Below are 25,374 nucleotides of genomic sequence, written 5' to 3'. Positions count from 1 at the left end.
GACTATTGTTCTTATGGCTGTGCGGCACCTATGCCGGACCTTTGACCTTATGACATTCGGTTCTGCTCAGAGACAACACAACAACTCTCTCATATTGGGAGAATCTCCGTTGCATCATTTTCATCATGGCATATTTATTTTCAAAAAAAAAGAGAAAGAAAAGATGTAATAAAAAAGAAAAAAAAAGAAAAGAAGAAAAAATAGTATTATTTCTCATATGCATGCCATTTTTCAGGGTATCCGAGGTTATTACTTTTCATCCAGGATGGCTAACAACGTGACCGCTACCAGAGAAGCTACAAGGCGTACTCACACTTACAGTTTCCATCGCGAAGGCTTGATTCAGTTGGGGCAATTGGGTGGATTGATCACTGGTCATAATAAAACTGTGTTCACTGAGAATTATGGAAACATCTTGACTCTTTTGGACTCACACGTCGACGAATGGGGTTTGTCTACTCTTCTCCAGTTCTATGATCCTGACTTGCGTTGTTTCACCTTCTCAGGCTATCAGTTGGCTCCCACTCTTGAGGAGTACTCTCACTTTCTCAATATCAAGATTCAACACAAGGTTCCTTTCGTTTGTGTCCCAGAGAAACCTGATTTGGACAACATTGCCAACGCTCTTTATTTGAGCATAGAAGATGTTCTTGGGAATTGGAAGAAGAATGGTAACACTCATGGTTTCTATATGAGTTTCTTGGTTGAGAAGGCCCAAGAGTTGGCCAACAAAAAGATGTGGGAGGCTTTCAACGCCCTTTTGGCCGTTTTGATCTATGGGATCGTGATGTTCCCTAACATTCACAAGTTCATTGATCTGGCCGCTATATGTCTTTTTGTGGATAAGAATCCGGTCCCTACTTTGCTAGCCGATACGTACTATTCCGTTCACTCTCGATATGGGAAAGGAGGAGCCATAAGAAATTGTTTGCCGTTGTTATACACCTGGTTTAAGTCCCACCTACCTACAAGTGGTCCTTTCATTACTTCTACTCAGAAATGGCCTCAAAGGATCATGGGGCTTACCGGAAATGACATTGTCTGGTGTCCCACTGGAATGGACGTGGAGAAAGTTATAACTAGCTGTGGTACTTTTGACAACGTTCCTCTCATAGGAACAAAAGGTGCTATCAATTATAATCCTAAGCTAGCGCTGCGTCAGTTGGGTTTTGCACTTGAAGACAAGCCTTTGGACAAAGAGATATTCGAATCCGTTTGCTTTGAGAAGGGAACCGATCCAAAGGGTCTAGAAGAAGTGAGGAGTGCCTGGAACAGCATCCATACAAGTGATCAGATTTCTCTAGGTGAAAAGAATGTCGTTGCCAAACAAGCCTACACAGATTGGGTTGAAGATAGAGTTAAAGATCGCCTGTTGCCTTTCCCGAAGGTTAACCCATTGTACGAGCAACCACCTAAGATTCCAATTGCCACTATGCCTGCTGAGAATTGCATCCAAGTGAATATGGAAAGCACCCAATCGCACGAAAAGAGGTCAGATGCGCGACCAAAACATCATCTTGTAGATCAAATAAGGGTTGAGTTGGCACATGAAGCCAAGGTGCTTAAAGAAGGATCTTTGAGAGTTCAAAAGAGGGCTAGAACGGAAAAAGGTGAAAGAGATACTGCTGTTATCGTCGAGGATCACCAGGAGATCATAAAAAGGGCCGTAAAAGAGGCAGAAGAGAAACTCAGGCGAGAGTACAGAGAAGACTTGAAGGCTTATAAACTCAAAATAGAAAGGGAGGCTAGAGCTGAAGTGAGGAGTCTGAAAAAGAAACTGGAAGAAGAGACCACTCAAAGAATGGCAATTGAGACTCAACTGAAAGGAAGTCACCTCCGCAATACTCGACTAACAGAAGAGAATGCTAAGCTCAGAGATCGAATGATGGGTATGGAGGACGTATCTGAGAAGGATTATCTCCCAGAATGCAAAGGATGTGACGAACTCAGGGAGTGCTGCAAGAAACTAGTGAAGGATAGAAAAACACTTAGAAAGGGGGGGGGGGTTTGAATAAGTGTAGCTTTAAAAACTTGACAGATAAAAATAAATTGCACAGTTATTTTTATCCTGGTTCGTTGTTAACTAAACTACTCCAGTCCACCCCCGCAAAGATGATTTACCTCAACTGAGGATTTAATCCACTAATCGCACGGATTACAATGGTTTTCCACTTAGTCCACGACTAAGTCTTCTAGAGTATCCTGATCACAACCTGATCACTCCAGGAACAACTGCTTAGACACAAGCTAAGACTTTCTTAGAGTATCCTGACCACCACGTGATCACTCTAATTACAACTGCTTAGACACAAGCTAAGACTTCCTAGAGTATTCTGATCAACACGATCACTCTAGTTACTTACAACTTAATGTAATCTTTCTAAGAGTATTACAATGCTTCTTACAAGCTATAATCACAACAGTGATATTTCTCTTAACGTTTAAGCTTAATCTCACTAATATATTACAATAGCAATGTAGTGAGCTTTGATGAAGATGAAGATTCTGAGCTTTGATTTGAACAGCGTTTCAGCAAGTTAATATTCACAGAATTTGGTTCAGAGTTGTTATTCAGAATTATTAACCTTGCTTCTCATCAGAACTTCATATATATAGGCGTTTGAGAAGATGACCGTTGAATGCATTTAATGCTTTGCGTGTTCCGTACAGCATCGCATTTAATGTTATATGCTTTTGTCAACTACCTCGAGCCTTGTTCACGCTGTGTCTACTGACGTTGCCTTTAATAGCTTTTAACGTTCCTTTTGTCAGTCAGCGTAGCCTGCCACTTGTACTTTCTTCTGATCTGATGTTTGTAAATACAACGTTTGTTTATCATCAGAGTCAAACAGCTTGGTGCAAAGCATCTTCTGATCTTCTGACCTTGAAGTGCTTCTGAGCGTGATACCATCAGAACTTCAGTGCTTCTGATCTCATGTTCTTCTGATGCTTCCATAGACTCATGTTCTGATTCTGCTTCGACCATCTTCTGATGTCTTGCCAGACCATGTTCTGATGTTGCATGCTGAACCTTCTGAGTCAAAGCTTCTGAGCGCTGATTTATGCATACTCTTTATATATTTCCTGAAAAGGAAATTGCATTGGATTAGAGTACCATATTATCTTAAGCAAAATTCATATTATTGTAATCATCAAAACTAAGATAATTGATCAGAACAAATCTTGTTCTAACAACTAGATGAGCAGTTATACCGAAAGGACGTGGTAATCGAAAGCTTCGTCAAAGGAAGAGATCAGAAAGCAACCAAGAAACTGTTTGATGAAACCAAGAAGTGGAGTGATGAGCACTTCAGACAAGGAGGACCTCTATTTTATATTCAGATGGATTGATGTTTGAGTCTGTATGTCCCGACCACCTCCAGACTTGTTGGATGGGGTCTTTTATTTCCCTTGTTGAACTATCTTGTTGATGTATGGCTTGCCCAAGTTTAAATTTCTGTTATGAATAAAAAGAACTAGTTTCTCTTGATACTTATCTTTTGTCACATTGTTAGCTATTCTGGATCAATATTAAATCTTGGATACTCTGAAAATGGCACATCACGTCATACGCACACATGCACTCATACATTCACATTATCACATTGCATTTTTCAGGTTATTGTACAAGAAACTAATTGGGGTCCCTTTCAGCAACAGATTTCTGCTTCAACGACAAAGCTGACTTCCTTTCATCCTTACCGCACCAGGAACAACGAGAAGAGAATCATGGACCAATTTGAACAGAATCAAGCCGCCCTTCGTAGGGATATGGATGTTGTGGGGGAAAGAATGACCCAACTTATGGAGACTCTCCATGTCGTTGTCCAAGGACAAGAAGAGCTCAGAAAGAGCGTTGCTGGATTGATCAAGGATACTCCTACTAATTCTGCTGATGGGGGAGTAAGAACTAAGGAGATTCCTGTTGAGGGGATAGCAAAGGTAGTGGATGACCACCATGAGGTTATTGATCTTGAACATGATCTTACTGCTGAGTTGACCGAGACTGCTAAGATGTACCAAGCTCTCGAAGAACGCCTTAAGGCCGTTGAGGTTGCTAAAACTTCGAGTTTCGACACTGCTGCTTTGAGCTTGGTACCTGGAATTGTTATTCCACCGAAGTTCAAGGTGCCAGATTTTGATAAGTACAAGGGAGTTACTTGCCCAGAAACTCACATTCGTTCCTACTGTCGTAAGATGGCCGCTCACGCCGAGAACGAACCTCTGCTTATGCATTTCTTCCAGGACAGTCTCACAGGAGCCCCGTTGGAGTGGTATATGAAACTTGAGAGGGCCAATGTCAGTACTTGGGGAGGGCTTGTTGATGCCTTCTTGAAGCAATACCACTACAATACTGCTATGGCTCCTAGCCGTGCCCAACTGCAAAATATGTCACAAAAGTCTGAAGAATCTTTCAAAGAATATGCCCAGAGGTGGCGTGAACTTGCTGCTCGAGTTCAACCTCCTCTTCTTGACCGAGAATTGATTGATCTATTTATGGGTACTCTGAAAGGGCCGTACCTTCAGCACATGGTTAGTAATACTTCTCCGTCCTTCTCGGATGTGGTCATCATTGGTGAACGGGTTGAGAACTGTGTAAAAGCTGGTACCATTCAGGGTGTTACTAGTCCTAGAAACTCGAGTGGTAATGGTAAGAAGCCGTATTCTGGGTTTGTGAAGAAGAAAGAAGGTGAAACCAGTACTGCTTCAGTTGACCAAGGTCGAACTCCAGTATACTCTGCTGTTCCACCTCCTTACTACCCGATGCCATATGCTGTTCCCAATCCATATGCCCCTCAGGCATACGCTGCTGCATTTCCACAACCATGGATGGCACCCCAACAGCCTTTCGTACCACAACAACAAGTTGCTGCTCCTCAGAATCGTCAACAGAATCCTAGGCCCCAAGGTCAAAGAGCTCCACAAAGGCAGAGGTACCCTGATAGGCGTATAGATCCGATTCCGATGCCATATGCCCAGCTCCTTCCCCAATTACTTGCTGGTCAGTTGGTGCAACTCCGTGAAATGGGCCCTCCGCCTAGTCCTCTTCCTCCAGGATATGATGCTAATGCTCGCTGTGAATTCCACTCAGGCGCTCCAGGCCATACGATTGAAAAGTGTAAAGCGTTAAAATACAGAGTCCAGGATCTTCTTGATGACAAGCTCATCTCGTTCACTCCTACTGGTCCTAATGTGCAGAATAATCCTATGCCTCCCCATGCAGGTACGACCAATGCTGTTGAATTGTGTGACGAACAAATCCTGGTAACTGATGTGAATGAAGTCAAAATGCCGCTTGCAATTGTCAGAGAACATCTTATGCAACAAAAGGTTTTGTGTGAACTACATGACTACTGTTTGCAATGTTCTTCCAACCCTGAGGAATGCACTAGGTTGAAAGAAGAAATCCAGAAACTAATGGATGAAGGTGTCCTTAGAGTGGAAAAAATTATTCCTGATGACGAAGTGGCTATTCTAGAGATCCCTTATTCTCCTGCTGATACGACGAAAGCCCAAAGTACTCCTTTGATCATCCATACTCCAAGTACTCCCTTGGTCATTCAGGCTCCGAGTACTCCCTTGGCCATTCAAGCTCCGAGAACTCCGATGGTTATTCAGGTTCCAAATGCTCCTTCAACTCCTTCGACCTCATCTCTCGTTCCCTCTCATGTGAATGATCCTAAGGCTGTTCCTTGGAGTTATAATGCTGTGTATATTCAAGGGAAGAAGTATGATTGTCCTCCAGTGGGTAATTCAAGCATCACTAATATTACTGGCACTAGTGGCATTACCCGTAGTGGTCGGATCTTTGCTGCCCCTCCTCCGCTTCCTAAAGAGACCAATAAATAGGCTAGTACACAAGCAAAAGGAAAGCAAGTTGCTGTTGATCCTCCTGTAACACGTAATGCACAAGATGCCGAGCAACTTCTGAGAATCATTAAGAAAAGTGACTACAAGGTGATTGATCAACTTGACCAAAATCAAGCTAAAATCTCCATCTTGTCCCTTTTGGTGCACTCAGAAGCTCACTGTGATGCTCTTATGAAAGTTCTGGCTTCCGCTCACGTAACTCAAGACATTACTGTGCCTCAGTTTGAAGGGGTTGTGACCAACATTGCTGCTGGTAATTGTTTGGGTTTTTCTGATGATGAACTTCCACCTGAGGGTAGGGCACATAACAAAGCGTTGCATATCTCCGTCAAGTGTCTGGATGCTGTGCTGTCTCGAGTTCTGATTGATACGGGTTCTTCTCTTAATGTGATTCCCAAGGCCACTTTGTTTAAGCTGAGTATAGATGGGATTATGATGAGACCGTGCACTATGAGTGTTAGAGCATTTGATGGTTCCAGAAGATCCGTAGAAGGAGAAATTGATCTGCCTGTCTTGATTGGTCCTCACATGTTCTACATTGCCTTCTACGTTATGGATATAAACCCTTCGTACACTTGCCTCTTGGGTCGTCCTGGGATTCATGCTGCTGGAGCTGTGACATCTACTCTCCACCAGTGTTTGAAATTTGTTGTGAATGACAAGATCGTTATGATCACTGGTGAGGAGGATCTGGTAGTCAATAATCTGGCAACATACCGATATGTGGAAGTAGAAGGGGAAGTACAAGAGACACCCTTTCAAGCCTTAGAGATTGTGTCGGTGGACAAACTCCCTGTGGTCGAGAATAAGAGGGAACCTGGAGCACCCCTCTCGTCTTTAAATGATGCTAAGGCTTTCTTAGAAGCTGGTACTCCCCATAGTGCCTGGGGCAAGCTGATTGACGTTCAAGAGAAGCGAGACAAGTATGGCCTTGGGTATCAACCATCTTCTTCTACTCAGCTCAGCATAATTCCTGGAAAGAAGGTGATTCCCCCCATTTCTCAAGTGTTCGTCAGTGCAAGCACCAGTTCTGGAAGTCAAGTTCTCGCCGTGGATGATGATGATAAAGAAGATCTCTCCAGATTCATTTGCCATGCTGCGCCTGGACAAGAACTCAACAATTGGACTATCTTGGATATCCCTAGAGTCACTTTTATGGAGATGTAATTCTCTTGTTTCAATAAGTCATGTGCTTCGCCCTAAGCATTTTGACCACTTGTATAAAGAAGGGCCCCCATGTTGTTTCAATTTGTTTAATATTGAATGAAAATCATATCTTCGCATGCAATTACTGTTCCATTTCTTTCATTTTTGTTTTTACTTTAAAAACTTTTTCAAAAATGGCAAAGCTTTTCTTTTTTTTCCTTTTTATGTGTTGCATTCTAAGGCATAAATCATCCATCGTGCAGATCCGGCGCGGGTTCCATCAAAAATGATAATGTTACAGTTCCACGTCTTGATATCTTTGAGAATCCAATTGACCAAGCTGATGAGGATAGTGGGGAAGATTGTGAAGTCCATGAGGGATTGGCAAGACTTTTGAGACAAGAGGAGAAATCTATTCAGCCGCATCAAGAAGCCATAGAAGTCATCAACCTCGGTACGGAAGAAACAAAGAGAGAAGTCAAGATAGGTGCCGCTTTGCAAAGTGATGTAAAGAGAAGGTTGATTGAGTTGCTTCGAGAGTATGTTGATATCTTCGCCTGGTCATATGAAGACATGCCTGGTTTAGACACGGATATAGTTATGCACAGGCTACCGCTCAAACCAGAATGTCCGCCTGTAAAGCAAAAACCACGAAGAACTCGACCTGATATGGCTTTGAAAATCAAGGAAGAAGTTGAAAAGCAGTTGAAGGCTGGTTTCTTATCTGTGTGTGAGTATCCTCCTTGGATTGCAAACATAGTACCTGTTCCTAAGAAGGACGGAAAGGTACGCATGTGTGTTGACTACCGAGATTTGAATAGGGCAAGTCCAAAGGATGATTTCCCTCTGCCTCATATTGATGTGCTAGTCGATAACACTGCTCAGTATTCGGTGTTCTCCTTCATGGATGGTTTTTCTGGCTATAATCAAATAAAGATGGCTCCTGAAGATATGACCAAGACTACTTTTACCACTCCGTGGGGTACATATTGTTATAAGGTGATGCCTTTCGGTCTTAAGAATGCTGGTGCAACATATCAACGAGCTATGGTGACTCTTTTCCATGATATGATCCATAAAGAGATTGAGGTGTACGTCGATGATATGATTGCAAAATCCCAAACCGAGGAGGAACATTTGGTATATCTTGAGAAATTGTTTGCTCGTTTGCGAAAATTCAAGTTGAGGCTTAATCCAAACAAGTGCACTTTTGGAGTGCGATCAGGAAAATTACTTGGATTCATTGTGAGTCAACGAGGGATTGAGGTCGACCCTGATAAAGTAAGAGCAATACAGAATATGCCAGCACCAAAGAATGAAAAAGAAGTTCGAGGGTTCCTTGGGAGATTGAATTATATAGCCAGGTTCATTTCTCATCTCACTGACACTTGTGAACCCATCTTTAAATTGTTGCGCAAGAATCAAGATATCTGTTGGGATGATCATTGCCAAGAAGCCTTCAAAAAGATCAAACAGTATCTCCAAGAGCCACCAATCCTCATGCCTCCGGTTCCTGGAAGACCGCTCCTTATGTACTTAACCGTGCTTGAAGGATCTATGGGGTGCGTGCTGGGCCAGCATGACGAGTCTGGTCGAAAAGAGTGCGCCATTTATTACCTGAGCAAAAAGTTTACCGATTGTGAAACCCGTTACTCACTACTCGAGAAAACTTGCTATGCTTTGGTATGGGCTGCTCGCCGACTAAGGCAGTACATGTTGACTCACACCACTCTATTGATCTCCAAAATGGACCCGATAAAGTACATCTTTGAAAAACCGGCCCTTACAGGAAGACTAGCCCGGTGGCAAATGCTTTTATCAGAATATGATATCCAGTATGTCACACAGAAGGCCATCAAAGGAAGTGTCCTTGCAGATCATCTTGCTCATCAGCCATTAGAAGAGTATCAGTCAATGAAGTTTGACTTTCCTGATGAAGATATCATGAAACTGGATGATAATGAAGGACCCGAACCAGAAGAGCGATGGACTCTCACGTTCGACGGTGCATCAAATGCTATGGGCCATGGTATTGGGGCAGTTTTGACTTCTCCTCGTCAAACTCACATCCCTTTCACAGCTAGAATATGCTTTGATTGCACAAACAATGTCGCAGAGTACGAAGCCTGCATAATGGGCCTCGAAGCAGCCATTGATATGAGGATCAAGATCCTTGAGGTTTATGGGGATTCTGCCTTGGTCATACATCAAGTAAGAGGTGATTGGGAAACACGGCACCCCAATTTAGTTCCTTATAGGGACTATATCTTGGAGTTGTTGCTCGCTTTCGAGGAAATCACTTTTGATCACATCCCACGAGAGGAGAATCAATTGGCAGACGCTTTGGCTACCTTGGCAGCAATGTTCAGAGTTAGCTCCCCTAAGGAAGTGCCAGACATAACGATCCTCCGTTACAAAGAGCCTGCCCATGCATTCCCTGCTCATTGTCTCACTACTGAAGATGTGTACGATGAAAAGCCATGGTATTACGACATCAAGAGGTATGTTGAGAAGCAAGAGTATCCCGAAGATGCTACGATTGGTGATAAGCGAACGCTTCGAAGGTTAGCATCCAAATTCTTCTTGTCAGGAAACGTCCTGTACAAAAGAAACTATGATTCAGTTTTGCTCAGATGCGTGGATAGACACGAAGCAGAATTGATCATGCGGGAAATTCATGAAGGATCTTTTGGAACTCATTCCAGTTGACATTCTATGGCCAAAAAGATCTTGCGAGCAGGATATTATTGGATGACGATTGAAAGTGATTGTTATGTGTATGTGAAGAAATGTCACAAATGTCAAGTGTATGCTGACAGAATTCATGTTCCTCCGACTCCTCTAAATGTCCTGACATCGCCTTGGCCCTTTGCTATGTGGGGCATAGACATGATTGGCCGGATAGAGCCACAAGCTTCGAATGGACACAGATTTATTCTTGTTGCTATCGACTACTTCACCAAATGGGTTGAAGCTGCTTCTTACAAGAACGTGACCAAGCAAGTCGTTACTCGCTTCATCAAGAAAGAGATCATATGCCGATATGGGGTTCCAAACAAGATCATCACTGATAATGGGTCCAATCTTAATAACAAGATGATGGCAGAGTTGTGTGAAGAGTTCAAGATTGAACATCACAATTCATCACCCTATCGGCCAAAGATGAATGGCGCAGTCGAAGCTGCTAACAAGAATATAAAGAAGATTGTCCAGAAAATGGTTAGAACGTATAAAGATTGGCATGAGATGTTGCCATTTGCTTTGCATGGCTATAGAACCTCGGTTCGTACTTCAACTGGGCCAACTCCCTTCTCTCTTGTCTACGGTATGGAGGCCGTACTACCTGTCGAAGTGGAAATTCCTTCGTTGAGAGTCTTGATGGACGCCAAACTCGATGAAACAGAATGGGTTCAAACGAGGCTTGATCATCTCAATCTAATTGAGGAGAAACGCTTATCTGCTATCTGCCATGGCCAGTTGTACCAAAAGAGGATCAAGAAAGCGTATGACAAGAAGATTCGGCCTCGAGAATTCCACACAGGTGACCTAGTCGTAAGGAAGATCTTGCCAATTCACACTGATCCAAGGGGCAAATGGACTCCCAACTATGAGGGACCATACATTGTGAAGAAAGCATTTTCAGGTGGTGCTTTAATCCTGACAAAGATGGATGGGGAAGACGTTCCGCTTCCAGTCAATTCTGACTCAGTCAAAAAATACTACGCATAAAAGACCCGCTAGGTCGACGTACCTAGGCAAAAATAAGGGCATCCCGACAAACCAAAAGGGTTTGGGCAAAAGTTAGGGATAAAACAAAAAAGAATAACCCGCTAAGTCGAAAACCCGAGAGGTCGACTTAGGCAAAAAGGGGCATCCCGCTGGATTGAAAACCCGAAAGGGCGATCCAGGCAAAAGTTAGGGACCAAAAGCGAGAGGCTGCAGTCTGAATATTCTTCACAAAGACCACTATACGCCCTTGGCAGAACAGACGGATCAGTCCAACCACTGCCCTTCTGAAGCAAAGCATTGAGAGGATCGAGGATTTGGGAACTGTAGCAATATCAGTTTTAATGGAAATCCGAGCATTCATCTTTGCCATTTTGCTCTTTGCATTTTATTTTCTTTTTCGCAACTACCTCATTTAGGAGTTGCTTCCTTGTACAGAAGCCTATTCACAGGCATTCCATCAATAAAATGATCTTTTGACGCAAAAGCTTTCTTTCTTTCTTTTCATTTTTGCGCATGCGAGGTGATTTAATTCGTTATTAAACATTGCATTGAAAGCATGGGGTAATAATCGCAAAGTCAAAACGAAACATGATGTTACATAAACCTAAAAGTGCTCTAAGGGGCACCCTTTGCATCCAAGCGTTGTTTTCTGTGCAGGTTGCAGGTTCTAGCCGTCATCTTGGCTCATGGTATGTCACAAAGGTCATCATCATCCCGCATAAGAGTTCCAAGGTATAATTCATCAGCACTGGTAAGCATGGAGCACATGAAAAGGTCCATATCCCTCTTCCATATAGCAGACGAAGAGTGGTCTCTCAAAACTCATAATTCCCCAAGCAGCATAGGATGTAAGGAAAGTCGAGCAAAATCATTTCATCCCCAGCAGAGCTATGCTCCAACCCTCAACGCAGTTACTAATAATCTTTGGTACTGTGGGGTTTCCAATATCAATTCACAATGATGGTTCAAGATCACAGGCAACGGACCCCAATGGTCCTACTTTTCTAATCCATCAAGGGCCTTTATTTGGCACTGCATATAGTTTTCATTGCATATAACATTGCATCCTCAAAAGCGTAGCATATCCGTCAAAAGCGGAACATTATGCCACAGAAAAGTCAAACATGCATACAAAGCATAAGCCAGATAATGCAAATCATCCCTCAATCAGGACAATGATACATCCCCATATAAAATGTCCTCACAGACTCCAATTGATATCTGCTACTACATTACAAATCTCCTCAAACCATGGTGCCAATACCTGGTATCCTCAATCCCCAAAAGAAGTCTCATGTTCTCTCCCCAATGTGGATCGGATACAATGTCTTTCTTCGTCAGAATCGTTGTCTCCGAGGTTATTTTCCGTATGCTGCGTGCAGATTAGAGCGTGAATGAGGGTGGGCATTCAACCCATCTCATTTTTCAACCGTTTGAATAACCATACTTGGTGTGTGGCAATTCGAACGATTGCCGCTCTTGAAGAGTTACACCCCGCCTTTTGGCCTGAGGGATTAATGTAATTCTTATGCTTCGTAAGCATCGATATTCCCGTAATCCCCAGTGGTTACTATCGCCTTCTTGTCGAGTCTAGTCGTCACTAGTCTTGTTGTGGTTATTTCCCGTGTGCTGCGTGCAAATTAGAGTGCGAATGAGGGTGGACATTCAACCCATCTCATTTTTCAATCGTTTGAATAACCATACTTGGTGTGTGGTAATTCGGACGATTGCCACTCTCGAAGAGTTACACCCCGCCTTTCGCCTGAGGGATTAATGTAATTCTTATGCTTCGCAAGCGTCAACATCTTCGTGATTATGTCTTTTGATCGAGTCTAGTCGTCACTAGTCTCCGTGGTCCCTTCCCCCGTATGGGAAAACTTTTCAGGTCCAACCCCCGTGTTGTGAATCCTTTGCCTTCCGACCTTCAAACCCTTCAAAGCCCAGTTCCCATCCTGGCAAACCCCTTCAAAACCCAGTTTCTGTCCTGGCAAGCCATTTCAAAACCAATTCCCAATCCCTGGCCTCAGTGTTGTTAATAATCTTCTCTTGCTTCGGCCTCATTGTTTATCCTCATCTTTTCCAATTCTTGTGGATCGTAGGTCCGTCGACCTTATCCTTATCTTTTCCAATTCTTGTGGATCGTAGGTCCGTTGACCTTATCCTCATCTTTTCCAATTCTTGTGGATCGTAGGTCCGTTGACCTTATCCTCATTTTTTTCATTCTCGTGGATCGTAGGTCCGTTGACCTTATCCTCATCTTTTCCAATTCTTGTGGATCGTAGGTCCGTTGACCTTATCCTCATCTCTTTCAATTCTTGCGGATCGTAGGTCCGTTGACCTTATCCTCATCTCTTTCATTTCTTGTGGATCGTAGGTCCGTTGACCTTATCCTCATCTCTTTCATTTCTTGTGGATCGTAGGTCTGTTGACCTTATCCTCATTTTTTGTGGATCGTAGGTCTGTTGACCTTATCCCCATCTTTTTCATTTCTTGGGGATCGTAGGTCCGTTGACCTTATCCTCATCTTTTTCAATTCTTGTGGGTCGTAGGTCCGTTGACCTTACCCTAGTTTCGAGTCACGGATCGTAGGTCCTACCTTTCCATCAAACCCGTATTTTCCAACCACAGTTTCAGACAACAATCATTTCCTTTGAGAACCTTGTATTGGCACTTCGGCTACGTTACAAGCTATCACCATTCTCCCAATTACTCACTGTAAATATTTCCATCAGAAAAAACAAAATTCTCCTTCCCCAGCAGATATCAAAACAAAAACAAAGAATAAAGATCACTCCATCTTTTCAGGACAAATTTCAGGTCTTTGATATTTAATCTTCTTCTACCTCGAATGTTCGAAGGCTAACGCAATCTCACCTTCAGGTTTAAGATGACTAAATAGGGGCACCTGTCATACCCCAAATTTGTCCTACCCCTTTACTTCTAACTGGCTTAGGCTTTGCATTCATGTACATACATCACTTAGGTCATAATCCATACTCATGCATTCATATCATGGGTGCTATTCAGAGGCTAGCAAGAAAAAGCTCTATTGCAAAGAATTTTGATCAGAGAATAAGGAGACTGAGGTATAATCATGTGGTTCTATGTTCAGGGAAGTCCTCCTGGATTGGGGTTTCTCTTTGTCTCAAGTCAAGGCATTGATTGAAGGATATTGGCTTGCAAATCATCCGGTTCTTTAAATCAGGGTTTCTTTGACCAAAGTCAACCAGTTGACTTTCTGGTCAACATTTAATCAGGAATGGTTTCTATGTGTGAAAAGCTCCTCACACTGACTATGTGGATGTGTTTGTTTGACTGGATTTGACTGGAAGAGATTTAATCGGGAATTTCACCAGTAGTCGGAAAATCAGAACAGTTGACTTTCGGGTCAAAATCAGAAGAATTATTCAAATATTGACTTTTGGTGGAAAATCGGTCAAGAAAAGTCGAGGAATGAATAAAATCGGGAATTTGACAAAAGTTGCCAAAAATAGAAAATGACAAAAATGGAAAGTTTTATACTTAGAAATTTTCTTGATTCTTGAAAGCTTGATGAATAGTCCACTTCACCATCAAATTACACGTGTCAAAAGTCCTTATTTCAGAAAATTTCCAACATCAAAAATGTTCAGATCATGGCATGCTACAATTCTCTAGTTGAAATTTTTCTCATTTGAAGCTTGGTTGAGAAGATAAGTTGGTTTGAAGTTAGAGGAAACACATTGTTTCAAGTCATACAGCTAAGTAAAATTCTGGACATGTGTGATGCAATGCATCGAACACTTGGCGTGCTAACTTTGAGAGTATCTTTAGGAGCCCACAAAGATCCATGAAGCGCAAACTTGTCATCCATCTGTTCCTTACCATGCCCTCTATTCAATAAGCCAAGAAGCAATTCAATTGAGTGAATATTGAACATAATACGAAGCTCCAAAGTGGCCTCCTCGCTAAGCCTAAATTACACATCTGGCCAGGCAGGAATCTGAGTCACGCGCAAGCAATCTAACAAGCAGGTGGCGTGCCATAATGGAAGTCAGTTTTAGAGCAACACGAAGGTCCATTGATTGCAAACTTGGTACTAGTCCCTTCCCCTCCATGTGCTCTTTCTAGTGGTACCAAAGTCATGGAAGGTGGACCTGTAGCGAGTGAGCTACAAGTGTTCAAAGTCATGACCCAGCCAAGACATGTGTTTCCAAGAACCTGGGCCAGAGACTAGGGCACAAGCGAGGCATTTGATCAAGCATATGGTGGGTCATTTTCAAGAGAGTATTTAGAGAACCACAGTCGCCCCTTGGATTCAAAATCAACGTAAAACGCTTCCCTTCCATGTTATCTACCTAGTGGACTAATAATGTTAATAGTTGATTACGGGAATGGAGCATTAAAGTGATGCCCATGAGAAGTGGCATTCGAGAGGACGCCGGGCCAGATTCCAGGTTAACCACGCACAAGGCTACGGGCATGAGGGTATGCAGGAGGCTTACTACGAATTCTTCATAGTTTGTTCACAAAGTGGCTGAGGAAAAGATCCAGTATGTTGCAACCCCACCATAACTCCCCTACACCATGTATATATAAGAACAGTGAGCCTTCACTAAAGAAAAAGGAGCTCCATTTTCACACTTGATAACTTCATTCTCCACTTCCTTTTCCCAGCTCCACATCTTCACTCTCTCCTCTCTCTCTCCACCTTAACCGTTTCTAGCCTCCACAACAAACTCTAAAAAGCCACCGTAACAACCTTCTATCTCTAGCACACACCACCCTCAACCACCGCATATTTTCACCAAGAACCTTCATCCTTCAACCATTCCCGATCTCATCCATCGCCACCACCTTCAACCTCCAAGCTTCAATAACCGAATCACTTCCACCTTCCTTTTCAACAATCATCATTGTACCTGCATCATCATCTTCTCAGATTCGTAATGCCATCATCAACGTCCTCTTGAAGCAAGTTTCACTGCCATCGAAGAAAGAGGATCATACACGATTCTTGAGTTTTATTTCTCAAGAGAGCCTCACCATACGAAGATCAAGATCTTATAGAGTCTTCTGAGGTTTCGTTCAAGACCTGAAGGTGAGTCCTGTAAATCTTCCTTAGCATCTTAAATCATACGCTACTAATCATGTATTAAGCGTTGTGCTCATGCGTTTCTCTCCGATTCTGAAATTTGATTCCAACATTGATGAAGTGCTTCTTGCTTAAAGTGCGTAAATCGTGTTTTTCGAACTCGTTATCTGATTATAAGTGTGTTGTTAGGATTGGAGCAAATTTCAATTCAAATCATGGTTTCATATAGGTGTTCGGTTAGGGTGTTAGAAGTTTCGAAACAAAAATCTAAGGCCATATTTGAGGTCAGTGCGAGAATCTGAGTGGAACGGTATGCGTTTCAGTGATTTCTGGGCATGATGTTGTTAGTTGGTGGTGGTGCTCACCGGAGAGGATGACCGGAGTATCTCCGGCGTCTAGACCTTATTCCTTTTCTCCTCTCCCGTGAAGCACGCGTGGCTCACATGCGTTGGTTTATTCTCCTTTTCTGATGCGTTTTGTTGTTTTGCATATGATTGGAATGGCTTGATGACGTGTGGTGATTGGCTGGAATGTTTAATTTTGTCCTTTCTGACTTAAGTGGGATTGACCAATTGATGTTGGTTCTTATTATCCTTTTGCATGTCACGTTATTTTCTGGTACTTGATAACATAATATAAAAACAATGAACGAAAGAATAATTGGATTGATGCCATGCTGGACCATGCGCGTGTGGGCCTAGCCCCCATATCTGGATCTCACCCCCTAGTGCACTAATACACCACCATCTCCTGTAACTGGGCCTGAGCGCCCTAGCTATTACCACCCCCGTTTCTCTGGCCCAGTTTTGCTATAACTGATTTCAGTTCATTAAAAGTTACTGATGCACCCCCTGCAGTTTAAAATCTAGTTTTCATTTTAATTTTGTTTGCTTTTATTTTTAGTTCATAATTCCAATTTTTTAAACAAATAAAAATACATAAAAAATTGTTTAGATATTTTAGAGTGTGTAAATAATTGTCATGATTTTTGTTAATTTTTTCTTAATTGTTTTAATCCTCTTAATAAATCTTTTCCTTTACAACACTTGAATATTTTTTTGTTTAATACTTCCTTGTAAAAAACTCGTTAATAGACTTAGGAATTATTTTTTAGTCTCGATTTTTTTGTATAGAACTAATAGATGTATGTATGCTCGTGGATATCGTTTGTTCGCTATAGTTCTCAATTTTGTTCGTCGCATATTGATTTTCTTTTACCTACTCCATGTATAGTTTTTTGTTGTTAATAAATTGTATAGTTTATCATTTTAATTCCCTTGTATAGACAACTTAGACTAGAATTAGGAATAGTTCCCTTATCATCTTCTTTTCCTTTTCAACTTTTAAAATACTTAATAAATACTGATAAAGATCATACGGTTTTCTATTTTCTTAGTAAGAAAGAAATGATTGGGGTGTAGGGCCCGATGTATGTTCTTTCCTACTTAGCGGAGAAGAAATGGTTGAGGTGTGAAGCCTCGATGTATTTCTTAACCGTTATTTAGAGAAACGATTGTGGTGTAGGCCTCGATGTGCATTCTCTAAATATTCACAAAAGAACTCCTTTTTGTATTTCCTTTACCTAGCGGAGAAGAAATGATTGAGGTGTGAAGCCTCGATGTATTTCTTAACCGCTATTTAGAGAAACGATTGTGGCGTAGGCCTCGATGTGCATTCTCTAAATATGTAAAACAAAACTCTTTTTGGTATGATCTAAGTCACAAACAAACCCCCATAAAAAATACCAACCAAAAACACTTAAAACACTAATAAATGGTCAGATTTAAAGCAAAAGTAAGGAAGTGATGCGAGACCTTGTAGTGGGTTCTCGTCATCATGGAATTACCCTAAAAGATACAAACCAATCTCTTTTTCTCCTTTCTAAGGGCACCGTTATTTCCGCTCGTACGCATCGTAGGTCGATCCCTTATGCAAGAGCGCGAACGTTGACTCCGCCCAACTAAAAAACACAAAACAAACAGAAAATCTTGAGCCGAGCTACGGTAACTCTGATTCCTGAAAAGGATACGTAGGCAACGGGGTAGGGCCCGTGCGAGTACAATTCTTTATTTTCCCTACATTTTGCATTCATTTCGCATATAGACATAGACATAGTACACACCCTTTAGATAGAAACAAACTAGGTGGATACCATCGAGTACGATGGGCGCGAGGGGTGCTAATACCTTACCCTCGCGTAACCGACTCCTGTACCTAGATTCTCTGGTCGAAAGACCTCGCTCTTATCCTTTGTTAGGTTTTCTGATATTCCTTTCCCTTATGGGATAAATATATTAGTGGCGAATCTGTTCATTTTTTCGCGAGCGTGCGACACCCTTCAGGTTTCCTCATCAGGATCGTTTCATCTATATCTCCATACAAGAACGCGGTCTTCACATCCATGTGTTCCAGTTCAAGGTCGAACTGTGCCACCATGGCAAGCAACATTCAAATGGACCTATGCTTCACAACAGGAGAAAACACATCATTGAAGTCGACACCTTCTTTCTGAGTGAAACCCCTTGCAACTAACCTTGCCTTGTATCTTTTCGACGTCACTCATTCAATTCCTTCCTTAACTTTGAAAATCCATTTACAGCTGACTAATCTTGCCCCAACAGGTTTCTTGATCAGTTCCCAAGTGTGATTATCATGAAGATATTTCATCTCCTCATAACTTCCTTGTAGTCTCTAGGTTCTTCGTCTAGAACCTCACTTGCAGAGATTAAGGCATAAGCTATAAGATCTGCATATCCAAGTCTCGGAGGTGCCTTGATGAATTTTCTCGACCTATCTCTTGACAATAGGTAGTCATCGACAGTTTCCTCAACTTCCTTAGCATCTTCTGCTTCTTCTTCGACTTCATCTAGAATATGCAATTCAGCATCAACTTGCTCCACCTCAACAGGAATCTCTATCTGTTCCAGCCCTTCTGCATTTCGACCATCATCATCAGTTTTCTTGAAAGCCATCTCAGCTTCATTGAAAACTACATCTCGACTGGTGATACACCTCCTGTGACCAGGCTCTAAGCACCATAGCCTATAAGCTTTGACTCCATCAGGGTATCCCATGAACATGCATTTCAGAGCTCTAGGTTCGACCTTGTCTTGCCTAATGTGAGCATAGGCTACGCAACTAAATACTCTCAGTTTGTCAAGATCTGGTGGATGTCCCGACCAAACTTCTTCAAGTGTCTTCATATCTAACGCTGTCGAAGGACATCTGTTTATCAGATATGTTGCTGTCGAAACAGCCTCGGCCTGAAACACCTTCTTTAATCAGGCACTAGTCGACATGCATATGACTCTCTCCAAAATAGTTCGATTAAACCTTTCAGCCAAACCATTTTGTTGTGGAGTACCTGCAGTAGTTCTATGCCTTACAATACCAGAGGCAGCACAAAAATTGTCAAATGCCTCATTGCAAAATTCAAGGCCATTATCGGTTCTCAACCTCTTGACCTTCCTGCCAGTCTGATTTTCGACCAGAGTCTTCCAACTTTTGAAATTCTCAAAAGTTTCATCCTTAGTCTTCTAGATGAATACCCATAACTTCATGGAATAATCATCTACTATGGATAGGAAATACCTCGCTCCAGAATGTGATGCACACCTTGCAGGCCCCCAAAGATCAGCATGGATGTAATCAAGGGATCCATGTGTTCTTTGTTTACCTTTGTTGAACTTCACTCTGCAAGATTTTCCAAGTACACAGGGTTCACAAAAATTCAGCTTTTCGACTTTGTCTCCACCAAGCAGATTTTGTTTCCCTAATTCGACCAGACCCCTTTCACTGACATGGCCCAATCTCATGTGCCGGTTTTTTTTCTTCGACAATGGTTTCGTGGATGCAACATTTGTCGAACCACTTACAACTTGAGCCTCAAGGGTATACAAGCCTTGTTTCTTCACGCCTCTCAAGACTTATTTCGACCCCTTCATGACTCTTAGGATACTTTTCTCTCCTTGGAAAACATATCCTTTCTTGTCGAATTCACCAAGAGAAAGAAGATTTCTCTTCAAATCAGGAACATACCTGACTTCAGTTAATAACCTTATTGACTCATCATGGAGCTTGAATCTCACAGATCCAACACCTGCAATCTTGCAAGCTTTGTTGTTTCCCAGCAGTACTGATCCATCATCTTGATCACATAATTCCTCGAACAAGTCTTTGTTTGGAGTCATGTGCCAAGTGCAACCTGAATCTATAATCCACTCCTTCCTAGAGTCACTGCTCGAAACCACAAGGACATTAGATGATTTGAAATCATCTTGAACAATGGCCGCATTGCCATTATCCTTACCTCCATGATCTTTCAACCGTTCAGGGCACACATTTCTTGTGTGACCCTCCTTCTTACAATTATAGCATCGAATGCCAGATGCTTCTCCACTGAAATACTTCAACTGGCTTTTGCTCTTCTTCTTGTCGAACTTACCATCCTTACGCAAAAAATTTCCTTTAACGGCCAAACCTTCACCAACAGTCGAAGATTTATGCTCCTTTCGTTCTTTCAAGTCCTTATAATACAGGGTGATTGAACTTCTTCAAAGGTCAGGGACTCCCTTCCATACAGGAGAGTTTCTTTGAAGTGAGAATGTGATCAAGGCAAAGCGCACAATAGTAACAGCGCATGATCTTCATCATCAATCTTCACATCAATATTTCCAAGATCAATAATCATCTTGTTGAACATATCCAACTGCTCAGCCAATACTTTGTCTTCAATCATCTTGAATGAATACAAAGCTTGCTTCACGTAGAGTCGATTTACCAGCGATTTGGTCATGTACAAACTTTTAAGTTTCACCCATAACACTGATGTCGTCGTCTCCTTTTATACCTGTCGGAGAACCTTATCACCAAGGTTCAACAAAATTGCGTTGTGTGCTTTCTCGATCATAGTCGTCTTCTCCGATGCCGTTAATTCAGCATTCATGGCTGTCTCTCCCTTCAACGCTTCCAAGCAACCCTGCTGAACCAGTAGGGCTTTCATCTTCAAGCACCACAGACCAAAATCATTCACTCCGGTGAACTTTTCAATCTCATACTTTGTTGAAGGCATCTTCTCCATGCTCACCGCACCAATTTGTTGTGAATTAAATGCCAAGAACAAAGTATAATGCAAAGAAAGAATAAAGAAAAAGGAAGAAGAAGAACACAAGAATTGGTTATAACTGCTATTCCTTTACTTTCTCTTAGAAAACAAGATTACAAGTTTACAAGAATAACAAATAACCTCTCTCACCCTAAATTAGGATTTGTTGTGTTGCAATGATGAGAGACTAGTATGTTATTTATAATAAAACCTAACATACTAACTAATGGGCTTTTTCCACAATGCCCATTACACAAGCCAACTTAATAAACAAGCTAACTTAACAAATTAGGGTTTAAACACTAAACCTAATTTAACATGCTAACAACCCTAGCATCTTCGACACAAGCATGTGAACAACCTTCGACTTCATGCTTAATCTTGTCGAACTAAGAAGCTACCCATCGACCATACTAGAGTTCGATCCAATATCTCACAAATAGAGAATAAATTTTTTTAAAAAGTGAAGATGAATTTTTAGAGGTTCCACATATAAATATATTTGATGCGGCATAATTTATTTGATGTGACATAATTTAGATGACATGGATAAAAATTCGAGATTCAGATTTACTCCCTCCGGTCTTTATTATAAGAGAAAGTTTACTTTTTATATTTATTTAATGATTAATGTATCTGGTTCATATTTATGCCAAATACATTGATTATTCCATAAATTAAAAAGTAAATTTTCTTTTATAATAATAACCATATTACAGGGGTAATCCAAAAATATGTATTGTAGAGGACAAAGCGAAAATGCCTATATTACAAAAGAAAAAAGTGATATTAACCAAAAAAATATATATAAATTGTTTTTTAAAGTTTATAAAATTATTTTATAGTGGAGTTATAAGTAATTAAAGGTATTATAATTAGTTATTAAATTAATAGCTTTTTTATTGTTATTGGGTGTTGAACCCTTGACATATAATAGAGAATAAACTTTTTTGAAAAGTAAAGATGAATTTTAGAGATGTCAGATATAAATGTATTTGATGCGGTATAATTTATTTGATATGGCATAACTTAGATGACATGGATAAAAATTCATAATTTTGATTTAATTTTTTTGTCCTTATTAAAAAAAATTACTTTTAGATTAATTGAATTAAAGTATCTGTTCCATATTTACCAAATATATTGATTATTTCATTAATCTAAAATTTAAATTTTCTATATAATAAAGTTCAGATGAAATAATATACTCTATCTATTGACTAGATACATTTTATTAAGACCAAAGAAAGTTTAATTTTGTGGGTTTTATCAATTCTATTCAATAAAATTGAACATATTAAAATATGTGTTTTAGTACACTTCATCCCTGGTATACAATATGTTGCTGGTTTTGTGAGTCGCAATTTTTCATTAAGGTCTTTCCCAATAATATTTCACATGACTACACACCTTTACATGGGAGTTTGACACGTGCGAAGGTGGCAATAGACATAAAAAGTTCTCTTGGTTTGTGAAGAAGCAGATTATTTACAAAGTGCTTAGTGCACGCCAAGAATCTTTTGTTTTTTAGGCTTTGGACAGTGCAATATTGCTTGGTTTTGAAGCTTGTGTTTATTTATTAATCATTAATTTTAGTATATTTTATTTTATTTAGATTTAGTACTACTTATTTATCATGGCAATATCTTTTTCTAAGTGACACGTGCACGTGGTCATGTTCTAAATTTTTTCGATAAATATTATAATGGGTGCTTCTTTTAAAGTGAATTAATTAATTAATTAATTAATTAATATCAAATCTAAAAAATGCTTGTTTGATCCAACATGCACTTTACCTTTCTTTGCATTTATGCAATTTCATTGGAAGACATCTTTTTCTATATATAAACAAAGTGTTGGCATTGGTTAGTACCCAAAAAAGTGTTGTTATTTCTATACGTTTGTTCTAGGAAGATTTTAATGTTATTATCATGGATAGCAAGATGACATTAAAAAACTCCAAATTAAATTCGTATTGAAAAGCAATAACATTGAGAGGTCAGTGTTTTACTTCTTTATAAACTATTTTGGATTTTAGATACCTAGATAATTTTTTGTCTTCTTTCTTTTTTACTTGTCTTATTCAACTTTTCAATGCAAATGAAAAATGACCATAAGTTTAAGTTTGTACAAGTACTATATTTCTATTTTTGTATTCTAGTTTTAGAATTTAGTGAGAAATTTAATTTGGCCTGGTTTTTGTACTATGGTGATACAGTAAAGTTTATTTGATTATCCAAAATGAAATTAATGTTTCGGTCCCTAGCTAGCCTTCTTCATGAAAGAAACAACAAGAATTTCTTTTATATATATATATATATATATATATATATATATATATATATATATATATATATATATATATATATATATATATATATATATATATATAAAAGAATGCTTAAGCAAAATCAATCAGCACGTTTATCATATCACTACTACAAAAAAACACATCTAACATCTGACGCGAAATGCATTTGACGTTGGATACGAAAGCGAGGTAACGTAGGTCGTCATGAAAAGCTACCCCTTATCACCTCGGTTATTAAAATGCCGAGGGATAAAGATAACTGCACGTGGATTTGATTATCAGCATCAACATTTTTATTATTTTTAGAATTGGATGGAGAACCACAACAACAAGAACAAAATTAGCAAGAACAAGAATAACATCAATGACACAATTCATTGGGAATCTACAATGTACATATAATTAAATCAAATTATGTGTAAGAAGGAGTGGAAGGAATATCAAAGAAGGAAAAAAGAAATTTGAAAAGACAAAGAGATGTAATCTTTCAACAGCTCAAGGTAGCTAGTCTACCAGAAGACCTTTCCAACTTCCAAGATAAGAAAATGTGGAGAATTAAAGAAGCAATAATTAGACTGAATTACTAGTAATTGACATTCGTGGAATCTTTTGGCTTTTAGAATTCTAAAGATCAGAGAAAAGGAAGAATCAATATAAAAGCGAAAGAACTTCATCTAGAGAAATAAGAGAAGAAGAAGAATCAAAATGAGTACTTTCGCTGAAACTTTATCCAAAGAAATCAAAGAAGAGGTCCAAATCATGAAATAACCAAAACAGAAATTGAGTGCTTCATCTAATGCTGAGAGAATAGAAGCTGAATTGGATGTAAGGGTCCAAGTCGTTGAAAGAGACCATGCTGCTACCGAACCTTTGAGACCCAGGAGAGCTCCCAAGAAGAGGAGATCAAGAAAAATAAAGGTGAAAATGACATTCATCATCGATTTTGATGATGATGATGATGATGATGAAGCAAATTATACTTGGTCAAACTTTCTGTCATCCAGAGGATTTAGATATGATTAATAAAAAATGAACCTTTTATAATTTTACTTAATGAAAGTTTTATTCTATGGTGTCTTATCTGTTAGCTTAAAGTTACAACTAATTTAGGGGTTTCATTCTATGGTTTCATACACATTAATCTATCAACATTCATCCTATACTGAATTTTAATAAAACTAAAATAAAAATAAAGGAAATGCTTTCATATTTAAAAATTATAACTTACAATAAATTATCTTGGAGAGATTCAAGTTTTTCTCATATTCATTGATTCTAGAGGCAGTTTGTACGTTAACCATCCAAAACACCAAAACCTAAAACAACAAAAAAATGTAATGTTCCTCAACAATAACAACATGCAAGAACAACCGTAATAGAGAACAACAACAAAAACAAGAACAACAGTAATGGAGAGCAACAAGAACAACGATAATGGAGAACAACATCAACAACAAGAACAACTGTAATGGAGTACAACAACAATAACAACAACAACAACAATAATAACATACCAGTGAGAGACTTTTTTCGTTCTCTATGACTATTTGGAGAAGAAGTGTTCTTTCGTTAGGGCTCGAAAATTGATTTAGATAGACACTTAAGAAATTAAAAAGATAAAAATTATTTATCTCAAATAATATAAAAATCGAGGTAACAAACCATCACGTAAAATCTACAAAAAATAAAGGCGCCTTTTTGGTTACATAAAAAATAAAAAATAGGGAGTTTTTATCTCAATTTTACAGAAAACTGAGGTAACATATTCGTCGTAAAATCTAAAAAAAATAAAGGCACCTTTTTGGTTCCATATAAAACATTTAATAAAAGGAGTTGAGAATCGAACCTCAAACCCTGAGCATATATTTATGTCGGTTTTATTTAAATTCGAGGTAACTGATTTATTATTATTATTATTTAATAAAAAAAGGCGCTCCAGTCACATGTACCCGCAGTTTTTTATCTTATGTGGTGAAAGCTTCGTCTAAAAAGCGTTATTTGTTGTAGTGTATGGGGCTTTAATCACTAAGGGTATGTTTGGATTGATGGAATGTGATGGAATGGAATGGAGTGGAGTGGTATTTAATTAGATTCCATTGTTTGGATTTATAAAGAATGGATGGAGTGGAATGGAATATG

At 39.7% G+C, this 25,374-nt stretch overlaps 1 protein-coding gene across 1 annotated transcript in view; it reads left to right on the top strand.

Annotated features, from left to right (window-relative positions):
* The first annotated feature begins 265 nt into the window (after positions 1–265).
* LOC131649561 (uncharacterized) overlaps positions 266–25,374 on the top strand; it is a 41,386-nt gene continuing 16,277 nt past the window's right edge. The window contains exons 1-3 of the mRNA XM_058919320.1: positions 266–449; positions 594–1,088; positions 1,182–1,804. Of these exons, the coding sequence (XP_058775303.1) occupies positions 266–449; positions 594–1,088; positions 1,182–1,804 (1,302 nt within the window). The remainder of the gene's footprint in view (positions 450–593; positions 1,089–1,181; positions 1,805–25,374) is intronic.

This window comes from Vicia villosa, linkage group LG2 (genome assembly GCF_029867415.1).
Source record: "Vicia villosa cultivar HV-30 ecotype Madison, WI linkage group LG2, Vvil1.0, whole genome shotgun sequence".
In the NCBI taxonomy this organism is placed as follows: Eukaryota; Viridiplantae; Streptophyta; class Magnoliopsida; order Fabales; family Fabaceae; genus Vicia; species Vicia villosa.
The sequence above is the reverse complement of the archived record's forward strand: the minus strand, read 5'-3'. Positions and strand labels throughout refer to the sequence as shown.